General features: G+C 35.5%; 1 protein-coding gene across 1 annotated transcript in view; it reads left to right on the forward strand.

The window, feature by feature from the left end:
* LRP1B (LDL receptor related protein 1B) overlaps nucleotides 1-17,991 on the forward strand; it is a 1,442,028-nt gene that overhangs the window by 1,399,741 nt on the left and 24,296 nt on the right. The window contains exons 85-86 of the mRNA XM_060151186.1: nucleotides 3,184-3,358; nucleotides 7,491-7,595. Of these exons, the coding sequence (XP_060007169.1) occupies nucleotides 3,184-3,358; nucleotides 7,491-7,595 (280 nt within the window). The remainder of the gene's footprint in view (nucleotides 1-3,183; nucleotides 3,359-7,490; nucleotides 7,596-17,991) is intronic.

The following is a 17,991-nucleotide window of genomic DNA, read 5'->3' on the forward strand; positions in this document are numbered from 1 at the left end:
TTTAAAATCACAGGTATACAGTTCAATAATTTATCCCCAGCTGTACATACCAGTGTAAACCAACATTCAGGTCAAGAATAAACATTATCATTACCTCAGATGCCCCCTGGTGTTCTTCATCACCATCCCTTTCCTCCTCCTCAAAAATAACTCTTTTTTTTTTTTTTTTGCGGTACATGGGCCTCTCACTGTTGTGGCCTCTCCCGTTGCAAAGCACAGGCTCCGAATGCACAGGCTCAGTGGCCATGGCTCACGGGCCCAGCTGCTCCGCAGCATGTGGGATCTTCCCAGCCCGGGACACGAACCTGTGTCCCCTGCATCGGCAGGCAGCCTCCCAACCACTGCGCCACCAGGGAAGCCCCTCAAAAATAACTCATTTTTGACTCTTAAAACCATAAATTAGTTCTTCCTTTTGAAGTTATATAAATAAAAAAGTAGTATATATATTTTTCTGTCCAGCATTTTCCTCTCAATATTATTTTTGTGAGATTCATCCATGTCATTGTGTATAACTGTAATGTCTTCATTTTTCATTTATCTCTTTACATATAAATATACATATATATGTGAACTACAGTTTATCCATTCTTCTTACAATGGACATTTAGATTATTTTCTGTTTTCGGCTATTTCAAAATATATTGCTGTGCATATTATGTACATGTTTGTGTGCACATGTACGTGTTTTTTTCTGGGATATACAGTATATTAAGAGTAAAAATCTAGGTCATAAAATGTGGGTATGTTCAAATTTAGTATATACTGTCAATTGTTTCCCAAATTGGTTGAACCAGTTTATATTCCCACTACTAGTGTACGAGAGTTTCTGCTATTTGTTGTCAATTTGGTATGTGTGCAATGGTATTTCTTTGAGCTATTAATTTGTATTTCCTTGATTACTAATGAGTTGTATATATTCTCACATCTTTATAATCTTAGTCTAAAACAGATTTAATTTATGCACCAAAACTAGTTATAATTAGTAAATTGTAGGTAAGTTTTTAACTGTGACCTTTAGCACCCTAGATAAGTGCAAACTGTTCCTTGCTACAGTATGGTGTAGGGCAATCATCACCCCTCAGAATGTTAACCCAGTTTTTTCGAGTTTCTTAGATCTTCTCAGTGATGTGATTATAAAAAAAGTGGTTCAAAATTTTAGGTTAAAAATTACATTTTAATTAGGGCTCACAAATTAGTCAAGAAATAAGCTATTTTAGTCAAATCAAATCTATTTACAATTATGAGACAATGTAGTCCCTTTGCTAATCAGTAAATTGTTTTCCGATTTCTTACATTCCCTCATTCCCAAATTCTATTTACTCAACCGGTCCCACGGGAATCACCTGGGCCTCGTTTATGATCTATAAATTGGAATCCAGGGGTGGTGGTGGATGAAAGGGAAAGACACTGGAATTTTTATTTGCAAATAAGTTACCTACATGATTCTGATGAATTATCCACTGTGGAAAAACCTCATAATATGAAGATCTTGGACAGATACATCAGCTGACTTCTATGTCCCATCAGAAAAATGAACCAGGACCAAAGAATGAAATTTAAAGCAATTAGAGACAATCTTAAAAGAGCTCTCTGTCAATAAGTGGTATGTAGCAACCTGACGAAGGAAAATTTTTCTTTAGAGATTTCTGCATAGGAGATGGTACTAGATGATTATGTAGGCTGCTGCTAATACATTCTTCATAAATAAAAACAGAAGCTGTGCTGTGTAAACTCTACCTGCCAAGCCTAGAACAACTACAGATAGACATCATAATGGACAGATACTAACATTGACTTAACTTTTAGATCTCCACGTCTCTCACCTTTCGAAAGTGCTGCTTTCCTTACATACAGCCAAGACCCTTAGTAATAAGCTTCAGCAAGGAATTGCAACGAGGGCACTTGGCGTAAAGCAACAGCAAGCAGAAGAATGCTTGAAATAAATTTCCATAAGTATGAAGCAAGCCTGTCAGTAAATTTAATTTCTGTCTGATTTAATAAACAGCTAGATAGATACACAAACATGAAAATTATAAATTATGTTTTAATTTTTCTCCCTACCATAACTGTCTTATCACAGGTTAAAGTTTATAAGTTGTGATTTTTATCTCAGCTAATCTCATTTAACATTGCTTCATGGTTAGATAGCTAAAAGGAAATTGCAGCTCCAAACACAAAGTCTGGGATCAATTTGACCAGTTCTTCTGCTTACGGTTATTTGTACTATAAATTTCAATATTTTGAATATGGTAAATTTGAATACATTGATATGTCAACAGACATATAAACTTGTTTTTCAAAAGACAGGCAGAATATCTAATTGCAAAGTCAATGTGGTTCTTATATTAATGGTCTTTGTTTTATTACTGACGTTCAAGAGGTATAGAAATATTCGAGTAAGACTTCCTTGGTGGTTGAGAAAATTGTCTGTAGCGCTCAGTAGGAAACATCTTCCAAAGTAAAGGGCTCAGCTACAGGGAGGTTTTCCCCTCTGACTGTTGGGGAGGTTAGGTTCTCACCTAGGAGGGGGCAATAGTCTAGACTTCTGTTATCACTTTCTACCCATGATGGATCAGTTAGTCTTCCAGTCTACCTTTCTATTAGGGTTCCATGAGAGGCACACCTCCTGTCTGCTTACCTGCCCAGGTGTTTGGAAATACTGGGCCTGTTCTGGCTCATAGAGGGAGGCTTCTTTCCATCACACCAAAAGCTAGTGAAGAGGTAGGATTCCCCTACTCACAACTCACTACCCTGTTCTCTGGATGAAAAGAGTTGCGAAGAGGGACAAAGATAAATGACATCTAAAGAAATCTTGAGCATTTCTGTTCATTTCAGAATAACATTAATATTGCTCATTAGAAGGAAAACTGAGGAAACTTGTGAACTTTAAAAAAAAAACTTTAAAACTCAGAACCAAAAGAGTTTGTCACTTAGTATTATATCAGTATAACCCATCTCCTCTTAGAAAGATGAAATGATGCCTAACTCGGGCAAAAAGAGGAACCAATGGCATTATTAAAGAATTCTGGTTACATCCAGTTACACGCTGCTTTTTGTAAATTAATCTACCTATTCTCTGACCATTTAAAAATATTAAGTGAAAGGTAACATTTATTGTGACTCAAGAAATATATCTTGAAATATTTCAAGAAATTTCATTTCTATGTTGTGCATTCTTTCTAGATGTATGTCATCACTACTGTGTGAATTCTGAATCCTGTACCATTGGGGATGACGGAAGTGTGGAATGTGTCTGTCCAACACGCTACGAAGGACCAAAATGCGAGGTTGACAAATGTATAAGGTGCCATGGGGGACATTGCATTATAAATAAAGACAGTGAAGATATATCTTGCAAGTAAGTAGACAGCTAGCTTACTTTATAAAAACATTTGAACCCAAAAGGACATAGCAATCCAGAAATAAACAGTGAAAACAATGTAAATTATTTTTATTCTAAAATTCAGTATGGCAACCATTCCATTCTCTCTCTCTCTCTTTTTTTCTTTTTTGGCTAGAGATAGAGTTCAATTCATTTTGATTAAACCAAAACTTATTAAAAACCTATTATGTACATCTGGGTAATATGAACATTTATCATGTAATGACATGATCAGGTCATTGCCTATATAGAATATTCCTAATAGTAAGCAAGTAAAAGTGAAATGCAACATACCTTCAGAAAGCTATGTGTAATACTTCTAAATTAGAATAGCTCAGGCTTTTACTTGTTTCATCATTATTATCAACAATGAGTGTTTGCCTTTCTGATTTTACAAAATGATCCTTTGGGGAAGAAGCAAAAGACCTATCTAATGGAAATAAAATTTAATCTTTTTATCTGACTTTGAAAATTATTGTACAAAATAAGTAGAAGGAATAATGTTTCCTAGGAAGCAACTACAACAAAAATGTCCAAGTTAGATTTTGATTACATTGCCTTTTGCTCTTTGGCTTTGAGATCAAGTGAATGGAAAACAGAACTTTGCAGGTAAAGAGTAATGCCAACATGCTAGTAATGTTTCTAGCATGAAACAAATTTATGCCACTGGGGTTAGAGATCAATTCTCACTCTGAACTTCTTTTAACAGGCTTTTCAAAAAAAGGGCTTATAAAGGACTGGACTCTTATCACTTGCCCTAGGAGTATAATAAACGAGCATATGTGATAGGAAAGCACGCCTTAAAGGGTTCACGTCACAGCTTCCACCAAGACAGCTCTGCAAGGGTGCCAGCCCTGAGTTATGTTGCTCTGCCAAACAAGGCCCCATAAAATTTTATTACAGACACCATCAACATTGTTTTCTTTTTTATTTACTCTCATTTTAGAATTACTCCATGTATGATTTGTGTTATCGCTATAAATGACATTTACTCAAACCCTCAAATTGTGTCCTTTGAAAGTATATTATTTTTTAACTAAAGTAATTTAAAATATGACTAGTTATAATATAGGCCTTTGATAAGTACATAAAAGCAAAATGCATTTTCATATAAACTACCAAAATCATGTTTGCTCATTAAGCTCATCGGTTTTTTGTGATGAAACTTTAGCATGACAGAACTTGATTTTAATTACTGAGCATACATCTTTCTTTATGTCCAGTGTACCATGTCAGGAATGCACTGTAGAATCTTCTTCACAGCCCCATCCCAGTCACACAGGGAATCATGGACCATCGTATAAGAAAGGCTATGAGCCATAGTTTGCAACCCAGTTTATCTTGGAGAAGCTCATGCAGAGGCACACACCCTGTTTCCATCACACAGGGCAGTTCCACGTGAGGAATGAAGGGCTGAACTCTTAGGACCCTCGGTTCCTGCTCTTTTACATAGAATACTGGCTTCACCAACATAGAAACACTAGAGCCTCATAACCTGAGTAGGCTTTTGAAGGTCCAACATTATAGTTCTTGACTCTTAAAAGATCTTTCTGGAAAACTATATGTAAGAATGGATAAATAATAGTTGCTAGCAGTGAGTTGATAATGGAAGTTTAAAGATAAGAGTATAATATTTGATTTATCAGATAGGCTATAATAACATATGAACATGATAGTACAAACAGGACTCTTTGGGTATTTTGAAACTTTTAGATAAGTTTGTTTTCATTTCTATGATACTTTTCATCTTAGCATTAACTAAAGCTTGCAGTGATATTGGGATTTCTATTTCATGGGTAAAGAACTGATACTAAAACAAAATCACAACTGAGTTAAATATTTTTTTACTGAAATGGGAAAATTCAAGCTGCATGTATACTTGTGATTCCAAAGAGTCATGTATTTCTAATGCACAGCCTATGAGCTGTCAACTACAGTAAAGAATAGATGCTCTGTCAATTATACTGAGTATAATCTTTGAAACAGAGCTAATTGTGTATTTTTTCTCTTCCTCAGTAAATATTGTTGAAGAAAGTCTTTATCATAATTTTGAATAGCCTAAATAATACCACTGTGATGTCAAATTGTTATGAGAATTCTTTCTCTTTACTGGACAACTGCTAATTACAAAGTGTGTCTGCATGCACGCACATGTAACATTTCTAAGAAATGAAATTATGATGAAAACCTACATTAAAATATAAGTTGTACTCTGATATATTACAATGATTTGGATAACTTGTATTTCACATTTGAAATATCTGCAAAGTTCTGTCTAAAGTTTAGGATTCAGATAAAACCTTTAGAAGGAGAACAGGGCAACATCTCTTATAACTCTTGGAAGCAGAAGTTTAAAAGCAATCGATAATTAGAATATTTTTCTCTTTTAAAAGATGATATTTGGTGTATAGTTATCTTTTTGTGGAAAATTCTTTAATGTATGATGAGCTAATTTTTTTCTTTGATGTTGTCCCTTTGATTGAACATGAAACTATAACTTTCTGCTCTTTGATTTTCAAGGAGGCTGGGCGAGGAAAGCAAGGAAAAGTCTCCCAGATCCATTTAACATATCAGACACCACTACCATTAAATATGTACTTGACTCACTTTGCATCCATATTCGTATGGCTCTATAGATTATAAAGAATGTGATATTCTTTGTTAAATCTTGGAAACTTTAAACCACTACCATCTTCCCCATGTCTAGTTCCACTTTCACGTGTCTCCATTTCATATCTGGTACATAATTGACTCACTGCTTCTGTTTATCTTGAAAAGAAATGTGATTTTTAAATCCAGGTTCTTAAAAAAAATCTTTAAATTAAACTTCTGGGAAAGTGTAAACAGTTCAGTGCATTTCCAGCAGCCCTACCACCCACAAGAGGCCAAATAAATATGCACAGAATAAATAAACTATGGGATTGCTAACCAATTATTTCAAAGATCTAACCAATCATTGGGAATTACTCTTTGATGGATGTACTGCAATAGGTACCCACCATGAAGAGGATCAAAGTGATCAATCAATGACATTGCAGCCTGATTTCTTTATCAAGGTTATGTCCAGATTTATTGCGATACCATTGATTACTTCATAGCACTTAGTACTAACATCTCATAATCGGAATATTGACATGATCTGTTGTAATTCTGATCTGGGCCAAGGCTTGTATGATTCTATTACCATACTTCTCATAGAAGAGTTTCCCTCAGTAATTTGGAATGTCAATGTACTTTTCTCTGTTCCACCAACAATTTTCAATGTCTGATCTAATAGTATTTATTTATTCATTTATTTATTTAAAAATATAACATGGCAAGTAAGAAATTTTTGTAATTTTCCTCTTATCATTATGCTTGTTTTTCCCATGTAGCAATAGCCACAGTGCTTATTCTTATCCCAGATAGGTAATGTACTATAAATTAGAAGCATTTCCAAAAATTTTCCAAGAAAGCCTACCTCATTACTTTGTTGCCATATTGCATATTGTTCCTATAATATTACTGTTTATTTTTGCAATGAAGTGTTATGTTTTTTCCTTTAGAATAAAAAGAGTTTGACACTAATTATAGTACATATTCAGGGAGAAACAGTGGGGTAAAAGTGACTACAGAATAGTTCTATGCTTTCGTACAAAATGTGGAGTCTAAAACTCATAACAGTTCTTTGGACCAGACTTTCCAGTTTAGAAGGAATAGCTGAGCATTTGCTTCCAGAGTATTTGATAATGTGGTTTATAAATAATAAAGATGCCACCAAACTCTGGTAATGTGAAAAGGGAATAAAATACTGATGTTAATGTCTCCCTGAAGTGTAAGTGATAAACACTAGAGTATATTTTTTCACACCTATGTCTAGCTATATTAAATTTTTATATTAAACGAATGGATTGAAATTTTGAAAATCACCAAAAGAAAAATTTTATTTGTCATCATTCTATTAAAAAACATCTTTGCCTCCAGCAAGTCTCTCTTTCTGAAAACCTACTTTTAGCCGGCCACTGCATTAGTCTTCTATGATGAATATTCTCATCTTTAGAGAATTGTGTCAGCTCTCAACAATAATCACGCCAGAAACAATGAGATTTTTTTTTCTTTGTTGCTGCAGCTGCACTAATGGAAAGATTGCCTCTAGCTGCCAGCTCTGTGACGGCTACTGTTACAATGGTGGCACGTGCCAGCTGGACCCAGAGACAAATGTACCTGTGTGTCTGTGAGTATTTGATAACGTTGTGGGCATTTTATGATAACAACTTTAGATGTACATGGAATCCCTGCTCTATTTTTCTCCTTTCTTGGCGTAACATATTTTAAATGAATGTTTCGTGGACATCTCTGATCAAGTATTGTTCCTCATTGACTCATGTACTACAGACTCTCCTCCCTCATCAATTTGCTAGTGATTTCATATGGAAAAGCTCATTCACTTCTTAGCATCATACCCATTTCAAACATTCAGAGACCTTTGAACTTGGAAATGCCAGTAAAAATTGTTCTAATTTAATTGACCTTATTTACAATAGATACGTGAAACCCAGACATAATCATATTTATAAATACTTTGGTACTTAGGGCCATTATTTTCAAAGTATGTAAGGTATCTTTTCAAAAGTATAATACTATTTGATTTTTGTATCAGGTTTTGAGTGTTGTATTATGTAAACCTATTAAGCCCTTGTCTCTTTTGAAATCCATTACCTTGAATCTGGGTTTCTAAATGTTTGGAAAGTATTGTAGATTCTCTGCTCCTGAGAAAATCTGGAATTTAATATATTCCCTTTTCAAATACCTGATTGGCCCTAATGGAAAGCTTGAAATAAGACCATTCAGCCTATGTGATCTCTATTTTGAGTTTTCTTTTATCACTGCTTGACCAGAAGAATGATGCCCACATCTGATCCACATCTGCATTCTGTTCCCCGCCTTGTCAGAATAGCCTATGATGAGTGTGTATATAAGAAATAAGTGAGCATACCTGAGAAAAATTTTGTTCATATGTTACTATTTCTGTATGAAATGAATTTGAAACATTTGAAAAAAAAAGTCAGATGCTTTATTTAGCTGTATTTTACTGAAATTCTGCAGATGCTCTGTTGGGTTTAAAAGTCAGCGCTGTGACCAGAAAGAGAACCCTTGTGATCACTACTGTCAGAATGAGGGGATTTGCACTTTAACTGCGTTTAATGAGCCGAGATGCAAGTAGGTTTAACCTTCCACTTACCGCTAAGCTTTGTGTGACATCATTTCAGGCCAGAGTTCATTGGTTTAAATCATGAACATCCACATGCTTTTCACAGCGTATACTTAATCTCGGGGCTCATCTGTGTCATACACACTTAACCTTTGCTTTGCTCGCCGACAAGTGTATGCACCACAGTTAGCTAGATTGTCTAGAAATATAATGGAGGGAATGAAAAAGCTCGTGGAACTGTCTCATAAAAATACATTTGCTAGAACAGTGGCTTTTAATTAGAGGACAGAAGCAGGTGTTTTTAGACTTTATTACTGTACTGGATACTATAATTGGAATAGTGTCTTCTATTTAGTAACTGACTTTTCATTTCAAGTACTGATAAAACACATTATTTTGGCTCCCAAGATTTCAGTGGAACTGTCTTACCTTAATCAGTAAGACTTCTTTACAGAAGAAATAGGTATATGCTAAAATATTCCAGAAACTTCATTTCAAAACATTCTCTCTTGATTCAATTTGTTCATAACAAATACATTCTTTTCCTCTGTGAAATCTCAGGGACCACCTTTGGGGAAGCTATCAACCTTCATAACAATGGAAGTTATTTTTGCATGTTGCATTTGAGCTTTAGAGATGGATCATATCTGACATCCTCCTTAATACTCCATGTCATAAACAGAAACCCTGATTGGCACCCAATAATAGCTCATGGTGGTGTCTCAGAGTATTTAGTAATGGTTTTAACGCACAATTATATTAAAATTCAGATATTTCATTTCCAAAACTCTACAATTTGTTCATAATGATCTATTTTGTTATTCAAGAAAATGTTATTCTTTACACAATAATTGTGAAAATATGGGAAGTGATTAAAATAATCACATAGGAGAAACTGATATTCTTTCTTTTTTTCTAAAAGATATTTGAATATGTTAAACCAATGTTCCTACATAAAATAATCCAGAAATACTCCTTTAAATATCAGTCTGTAAAGGGTATATAAACTGACCTGTTAAGAAATTGATACACTTCTTAGTTCATACTCAGGTTTAGTGCCTTATGCAGCTGAAGACAGAGAGGGGACCCTTCTTTAGTCTTACCTCTGCCTTGCCTCCAACCTAAATTCCTCCAGTCGTTCAGCAAGTATTTATAAGACCCTGAAAGAGTGCTAAGTCCTAGACAAGTGAAGATGAATGAAATTTAACCCAAACATCAAGGAGCTCACGAATTAGTGGGTTTAGAAATTCATAAGCAACTAATTAACCTGTATTAACGCAGGTGTGAACACAGGAAAAAAGAGAGGGCAGTGGAGTTTTAACAGGGCAGGTGATTTGTTTAGAATGGGAGATAGGAATACATGGAAGACTTTACAGAAAAGGCAACCTCGTGTTGTCCATGTAGTTCAGATAGTTCAGTGAGGTCGGGAAGAACATTCTGAAAAGAAAGAATAACATAAGCAGAGACATGGATGTGAGACTTAGTGACCTCTCTGGGGAACTGTGAGTGGTTTAATACAGCTAGAATGAAGGGTGACTGGAGAATTGGGGAGGGGGGTGAGGAGTTAAAACTGGGAAGATAAATTGGAACCCGATTTATGCAAGTTAGGGGATTCCATAGGATCCTGAAAAGAATGTATAGCCAAAGTGATTTGAGGCAGAGCTGAAGGAGTTTGCTTTCGAAAGTGACACTGAGTGGCATGTGGAAGAAAGGCCTGGAGATCAGCTGCAGGGATCCCACACCAAAAGGTCTGGCAGCACTTCAGGTGAAAAATGATGGATTCACGGTTAGTTCAGTGTTAATAAGGTCAGGGTGATCCTTGGCCAAACTTTGATCTAGGTACTTATGTTATCTCATTTTTAGGACCCTGGTAATGCCTGCTCTGGGGCCCAGTCTTTGTATTTCTTGTCCCTTTCTCACAATTCCCAGGCAAAGTATACATGACATTTCAGCACCACCCCCCTCCATAAATAGGTCTCAGGAACATGACCTGTCTAGAGAATGCCCTTGTGTCACCAGAATGAATATTTCTTGTGGGCATAACAGTCCACAGTAATGTTCTGTTCCACTTTTCACTCTTACCATGTATCATCAGAGGCACCTGACCTTGTAAGGTATAATCAGCCTCTGATTAAAATCAGCCAGGAAGGGCTTCCCTGGTGGTGCAGTGGTTGAGAGTCTGCCTGCCGATGCAGGGAACGCGGGTTCGTGCCCCGGTCCGGGAGGATCCCATGGGCCGCGGAGCGGCTGGGCCCTTGAGCCGTGGCCGCTGGGCCTGTGCGTCCGGAGCCTGTGCTCCGCGATGGGAGCGGCCACAGCAGTGAGAGGACCGCGTACCGCAAAAAAAAAAAAAAAAAAAAAAAAAAATCAGCCAGGAAAAATGTGTTAATCGGAAAGGTTCAGAGCAAACACCTTTTACTTTTGTGTATCTTTATTTCTATCTGCTTTGGGCTTAATGGAAATTTTGTCTGTGCTTTGGTTTTCTACACCCTAAATGGTGTAGATGGTAGGAGTAATGCTTACTGAATTCCTCAAATCATTTAAGCCATGAAGGAATCGTAGAAGAGATAATGATATTCTGTTATTCATTCATTAATTCATTCATCAAATATGTATTGATAACCTATGATGAGTGAGGCCCTATGTATATTCAGAAGGAGAATTAATAACAGCTAAAACTGATTTAGCAAATACCTGTTTGATTCTAAAGTCCTTGCCCTGGTTATAACTCTTATTCCATACTGCTTTCTTTGTGCTGACTAACTCCAATAAGGTTTTTACTTTTAAAGAGTTTAAGATTCATTTTGGGTAGATGAATGGATTTTAAAAAGTTAAAATACCATTTGATAATTGCTATACAGAAATATGACCAAAGTGTTGTGGGAAAACAACTGAATAGAGATCAGTTAATGATTACTAGTGGGAGAGAGAAAGGTTTTACAGATGAAGTGATATTTTAACAGTATTTTGAAAAAATTTTAGTTATTTTACAGGAGGAAATGTCTGAAAACCTTTCTTGAAAGAGGAATAGCACAGTGAGAGAATAGGTCTGAAAGTAGAAGATGAACGTTGTTGAGAATAGAACACAGGCTATGTGATATAATGGGGGGTGGATGGGGGGAGATTAAAGATATATTTGGGGACCAGTTTGTGAGGTACATTTTATGAATGACTCAAGAGTGGGTTTATAGAAAGAAGATTGGAGAATTAAGGATGGAATTCTAGGAGACACCAATGTTTAATACTGTATTATGGAAGAATCAACAAAAAAATGAGAAGAAATAGAATTTGGAGGGGACTTGTCAAAGTGTAGGTTCCTCTAAGTCAAAGGAATAGAGCGTGTCCAAGAATATCAACTCCAGATAGTTCAAAGAGGATAAGAATTTTAAGTGGTTTATTGAATTTTGTAATTAGATGGCCATTATGAGAGATGTTTTGAAAGTGCTACATGACAGCAACCAGATTATAGTTGGAAAAGTGAAAGGTAAGAAAGTAGAGAAGACTGTAGATTCCTTTCTGACTGTTTGGCTGTGGATTAAATGAAGGAAGAACAATTGTAACTTCAGGGGGAAGTGGGATCTAAGGGAAAATATTTTTACAATAAGAAAGACATACATTTCAAGAGGATCAGTCTTTCACTATTTATTAAGGGCCCATTGTTAAGTAACTATGAAGGATAGATGGTTCAGACATAGATATTATACTCATGTTTCTTAGAGTTAAAATTTCTAGAATATGGAAAATTTCCTAGTTTTACATAGGATACTTATAATTCATTTGGTACTAAAGTGTAAATAAATAAAAATAAATTTAGTATGAAGTGCCTATGATCATGTAGAATACAAAAATTGTCCAGCTAAGAGAATATTAAGCCCTCAGGGTCTCTTTCTAGTGGTTGATTCTCCTTGTAAGTGGAAATTTTTGGAAACACAGATTTTAGCTTCAGATTTCAATTGGTAGTGGTCATGTATCTTTGATGAAAAGCTAGTATGCACTATTTCATCTAAGCGCCTTTACAGGAAACAAAAATTGCTTTAAGAAGTAAGATATAGTACTTGCTTTAACTTTGTTGGTACTACGTTTTTCTTTTTTTCATAGAGTAAAAAACTATTGAATTGTGCAGAACTTACACACATTTGGAAAGTCTACAAAGTATTCAGATCTATGAGGTTGACAGGTTTTTTCCACATAGAAATTTTATGACCTTATCTTTCAATTTAAGGAATAGATTTGTTCTTTGAAAGCCTTCACTTTTGTCTCTTGATGGCCCTTTTCACTTATTACTATGTGCGGAGGAAAAGAAAACTCCAAAGAAAAGCCTAGAATAAATGAAAATCTAAAGGCTTTTTTATGTTTATTTGGAGAGAGTTTTGACATTTATCAAAGAAGGTATATTGAACAATGTTAAAGCCAAACTTTAAAAAATTAATGTGTTATTTTGACAATGTTTGTATTGTTAAACAATTTTTGTTGTGAGATATAGAAATGAATAAGCCTGTGAACTCAGTAACAAGTTAACTATGTCTTCCTACTTCTAAAATTTCTCCCTAGTGTAAGACTTTCATTTATATTGAATTTAAGTTTTTTTTTTGTTTTTTGTTTTTTGTGGTACGCGGGCCTCTCACTGTTGTGGCCTCTCCCGTTGCGGAGCACAGGCTCCGGACGCGCAGGCTCAGCGGCCATGGCTCACGGGCCTAGCCGCTACGCGGCATGTGGGACCTTTCCAGACCGGGGCACGAACCCGTGTCCCCTGCATCGGCAGGCGGACTCTCAACCACTGCGCCACCAGGGAAGCCCAAGTTGTTTTTTAAAACATAGACCAACCTCCACAGCATTATCTCCCAGCAATACCCACAGCACATTTCACCCTCCAGTAGTAAAGAAATGCTTGTAGCTACACTACTTCTCCTACCACTGTGGACACAGGCGCATACACAGGCTCACCACATAGCCATGGGACCATTCCACACCTAGATGTTTTTGCTTAAATAGCTCACTGGACCCAAATGTCTCTGCTGCCTTTTTCCACTTTACTCCTATTATCCCACTAGTCTCAACACAGGATTATCTCTTTGTATATAGCACGTGGCAAGTGAATAGTAAATATTAATTGACTTGGACTTAACTGAAGTTTTTTAAAAGAGAAGAATCAAATATTCAGGGTTCTCCAGAGAAAAAGAAGCAATAGGATATATATCATATGTGTCGTATATCATATATATTATATATATAAATGGGGAGAGAGAGGCATTTATTATAGGAATTGACTCACCCAATTATGGAGGTCAAGAAATCCCAGGATCTACTGTCTGCAAGCTGGAGAACAGGGAAAGCTGGTGGTGTAATTCAGTCCAAATCTAAAGACCTGAGAACCTGGGAAATGATGGTGTACATCACAGTCTAAGTTTAAAGAACTAAAAACCAGGTGCACTAATGTTTGAGGGCAAGAGATGACGGATGTCCCAGCTCAAGCAGAGAGAGCAAATGTGCCCTTCCTCTGCCTTTTTGTTCTATTCAGACCCTCAGCAGATTGGATGATGCCCACCCTCACTGGTGAGAGTGGTCTTCTTTACTCAGTCTAATTCAAACATTTATTTCTTCCCAGAGACACCCTCATAGACATACCCAGAAATAATGTTTTGCCAGCTATCTGGGCATCCCTTAGGCCAGTCAAGCTGACATAAAATTAACTTATACAGGGCTTCCCTGGTGACGCAGTGGTTGAGAGTCCGCCTGCCGATGCAGGGGACACGGGTTCGTGCCCTGGTCCGGTAAGATCCCACATGCCGCAGAGTGGCTGGGCCCGTGAGCCATGGCCGCTGGGCCTGCGCATCCGGAGCCTGTGCTCCACAATGGGAGAGGCCACAACAGTGAGAGGCCTGTGTACCGCAAAAAAAAAAAAAAAAATTAACTTACACACACAAGTGATATATCTATATGTGTGTATGTGAATTTTGCTTTTTTGTCAGTATTTTGAGATGAATTGTGTTCAAAATTCATATGTTGAAGCTCTATCTCCCAGTACCTCAGAATGAGACTGTATTTGGAGATAGAATCTTTAAAGAGATGAATAAGTTAAAATGGGGGTCATTAGGGTGGACCCCAATCCAATGTGTCTGGTGTCCTTATAAGGAGGGGAGATTTGGATACAGCACACACAGGGGAAGACCATGTGAAGATATATAGGAAGAAGATGGTCGTAAGCCAAGGAGAGAGGCCTCAGAAGAAATCAAACCTGCTGACACTTTGATCTCAAACTACTATTACTTTGGTTTCTATTCATTCCGTTTCTTTATGCAAATATATATTTGCATAATATTATATACTAAAATGAAATCATGTGATAGATACTCTTTCATGTTTATTTACTTTGCAATACATTATGAACATCATTCCATGTCAATCTACATAACTAGATACTTTTATTCTTAAGGTTACTGAGTGTTCTATTGTCTGAACTTTTCCTATTTTATTTAATGAACCAGCTATCATTCTATAATTAGGATTTTTTTGTTAGTGTGTTGCTGTGTTTTGTTCTTTTTTTAAATTATTTTTTCCTAGGATAAAAACTTCTGTCTTTAAATATCTGTGTGCTTATCTCATTAGTTTTCTAGTATCAACAGTCAGAAGAAGAAATATTCAGTGTGAAAGTATAGATTTTATTAATCAAACTAGCAATGATTTGGGGCAAGTTACATTGTCTGTTTGTGTCACATTTTCCTTGTCCATAAGGTGATGGGTTTAGACTAATTGTTCACTAATATTCTATAAAACTATAAAGTATGATGTATTTAATCAGAGTCCCATTTGAATTTTAGTAATTTTTTAAAAATTGGGTCAGAGTCACAACCCCAGATACCAATTCTCTCAAAATTCCTCTAAAATATCTATAAAGACACTGAGAAAACAAAGATTCCCATAGTAGCAGAATTAAAAATAACAAAGCCTTTATTATTAAAACTATGGAGTAACTGAAAAATTCCTGGGTCACAATTAAATATTTGTATTAATTTTTCTCTGTGATTTTATGATCTATTTTCCTGATACTTTAAAATAGTGTACCACAATATATCAGGTTATATAAATAGCTTATTTATGCCTAACTTCAAGAGAAGTAATAATCTTTTCCACCTATTTCTTATTATCAACCCCTAGTCTAGTATCAATAGATCCACAATCTATATGAGCTAGAAACCTAAGTGTCTGTCCCTTGGTTTCTTCATATTTTTGTCCATTTAGATAACAAAAATACTGGTGATTTTTTTCTTCCCATATTAATTCATCAGAAAATTTTTATTGAATACCTACTATATACCAGAAAACAACCTAGGCACTGAAGTTTTTATCAGTGAACAGACAAAAATATTTGACTTGTGAAGCTTAAAGATTAATGACCATTATTGGTAGAATTTGGGGAATATTTCCTTTAAAATCAATTTTCTGTATAGTTCACCTTCTTTTTCAAAAAGAAAAGAAAAAAAACAAGTTTAAAATTATATTTTATCAACTGAAAAGGGAGAACCAAAAAGATCTAACTCTGATATTACACTGGTTTTGAAATCATACCAATTCAGGCCCACACTGTTTTGAAAATAGCAGTATGGCAAAATTCCAAGACATTTCTTACTATATATATTATTGCTTCTTGCCCGTAACAGGACCAATTCTCTGTGTGGTCAAAAACAATTTAACACTGTTAGTTTTTTATGTTTTGCTTCTTCATTTCAAGCAGAAGCTAAAAATAACTTTCTGTGAGCATTTTTCCCCAATCTATTATTTGTTTTTCCCTTTTTTCTGGATTTTTCCTTTTTTTGTTTTTTTGGTTTGGTTATATTTATTTGGGCATCTGTTTTGTTTTGTTTTGTTTGCTTTCTGCTTTATTTTTTTTTCCTCTTTTTTTTTTTGGAAACATGGTTTTCCTTTCTCTGATCATCTGCATGAGTGTGTGGTTACATTTTTCGTATTACCCTATGATATTCCATATTTTATGGCTAGAATTGGCTTCTCATCTCTGTGTGGCCTTTTGACATGGAGCATATTTCTATGAAACTGGCTTGGGAATGCTGCTTGTTTTACTCCATGGCCCTTCTAAATGTACATGTCTGTTTCTCTCTGGCAGATTGTAAATTCCTTTAAAGAAGAGGTTGTATCTGATTTATCTATTTTGCCTCAGCAGCTAGCATGCATTCTTTGTGTAATATGTGCTTAACTAATGTTGCTAAAAAATACTGTCCTGGTGCCTGTGTTGTATTGTGAAATCTGGCAGCCTATGATATAAGCATCTTTCTATCATCATTGTAATACCACTTCTTACTTCATTAATACATTTTCAAAAACTGCAAGAGTCAGAAAAAAATTTAAAAGTGATTCATTTCATTATGATTTTTGGTTCTCTTTCTTATCTTTATGATATCTTCTAAAACTACCACAGGAAGTTTCCTGAGCGTTCTGGAACTGTAGTTAAATATCTCTCTACAAAAGGAACTAAATAGGCTTTTAACTTACCCATATTAAGTTATTAGTAAAACTTAATTGTATTAATTTTTGTTCTCTCTGCTCTTTGACTTTTGTTTGTTGTTTTTACCCTGGTATTTTCTCTCTAAAAAAAAAAAAGAAAGAAAAAAAGAAAAAAGAATGAAAAAGAGGAAAGTAAGTTGTAGCCCCTGCCCTTGAGGGACTCTGATCTATTTTGAGGAAAGAGATGAGACAAGAAGGAATGTGGCAGGGGCTCTGTGGATGTGAGTGGTGTAAGATAAATGGTGCTTCTGGGGGAGTATTAGACAATAATGTTATACACTGAAATCGTTCTGAGGAACATAATATGCTTAGCTAGGAATTTGAAATTTATTCCATAAGTCCATAAACAGTAGGGGAACACTAATAACATTTGACTTATGAACTATCTCAATCATGTGTGTGTTTTAAAAAGGTCTTGATGGCATGGTGCTCTGCTGGAACAAGAAGCCCTGGGTTTGAAAAAACAGATTTTAAAATGAATCCCAATTTACAAAGGAAAAGGAGACAATTTTTTAAATTAAAGAAATGGCTTTTTAAAAGTGATTTGTTGGTAAACAGGGCACAAAAAAGAGCCAAAAGATAGAAGACCTTATACCTTAGAATTGCAGTTTGTTTTGTTGGTTTTGTTTTTCTTCTCTTTGCCTCATTTGTCATCTTAATATGGAAATACTGATAGCATCTACTTCCTAAAATTATTTTGAGGAATAAGAAATGTAATACCCGTTAAAAAAAACAGAATATTGTTTTCAACATAGTAAACACTTAAAAAAAAAAGTAGAACCTTAAAACTGTTCTAATAGACCATACATGAAATGATCAGTACTTGGCATAATTTGGGCTTCTGGGAGTTTGGAGGCAAAAAATAAGCTGTGGGGTTCTTAAAAAGTGGTCGTTATTAAAA

The sequence above is a fragment of the Lagenorhynchus albirostris genome, chromosome 6, assembly GCF_949774975.1.
Source record: "Lagenorhynchus albirostris chromosome 6, mLagAlb1.1, whole genome shotgun sequence".
In the NCBI taxonomy this organism is placed as follows: Eukaryota; Metazoa; Chordata; class Mammalia; order Artiodactyla; family Delphinidae; genus Lagenorhynchus; species Lagenorhynchus albirostris.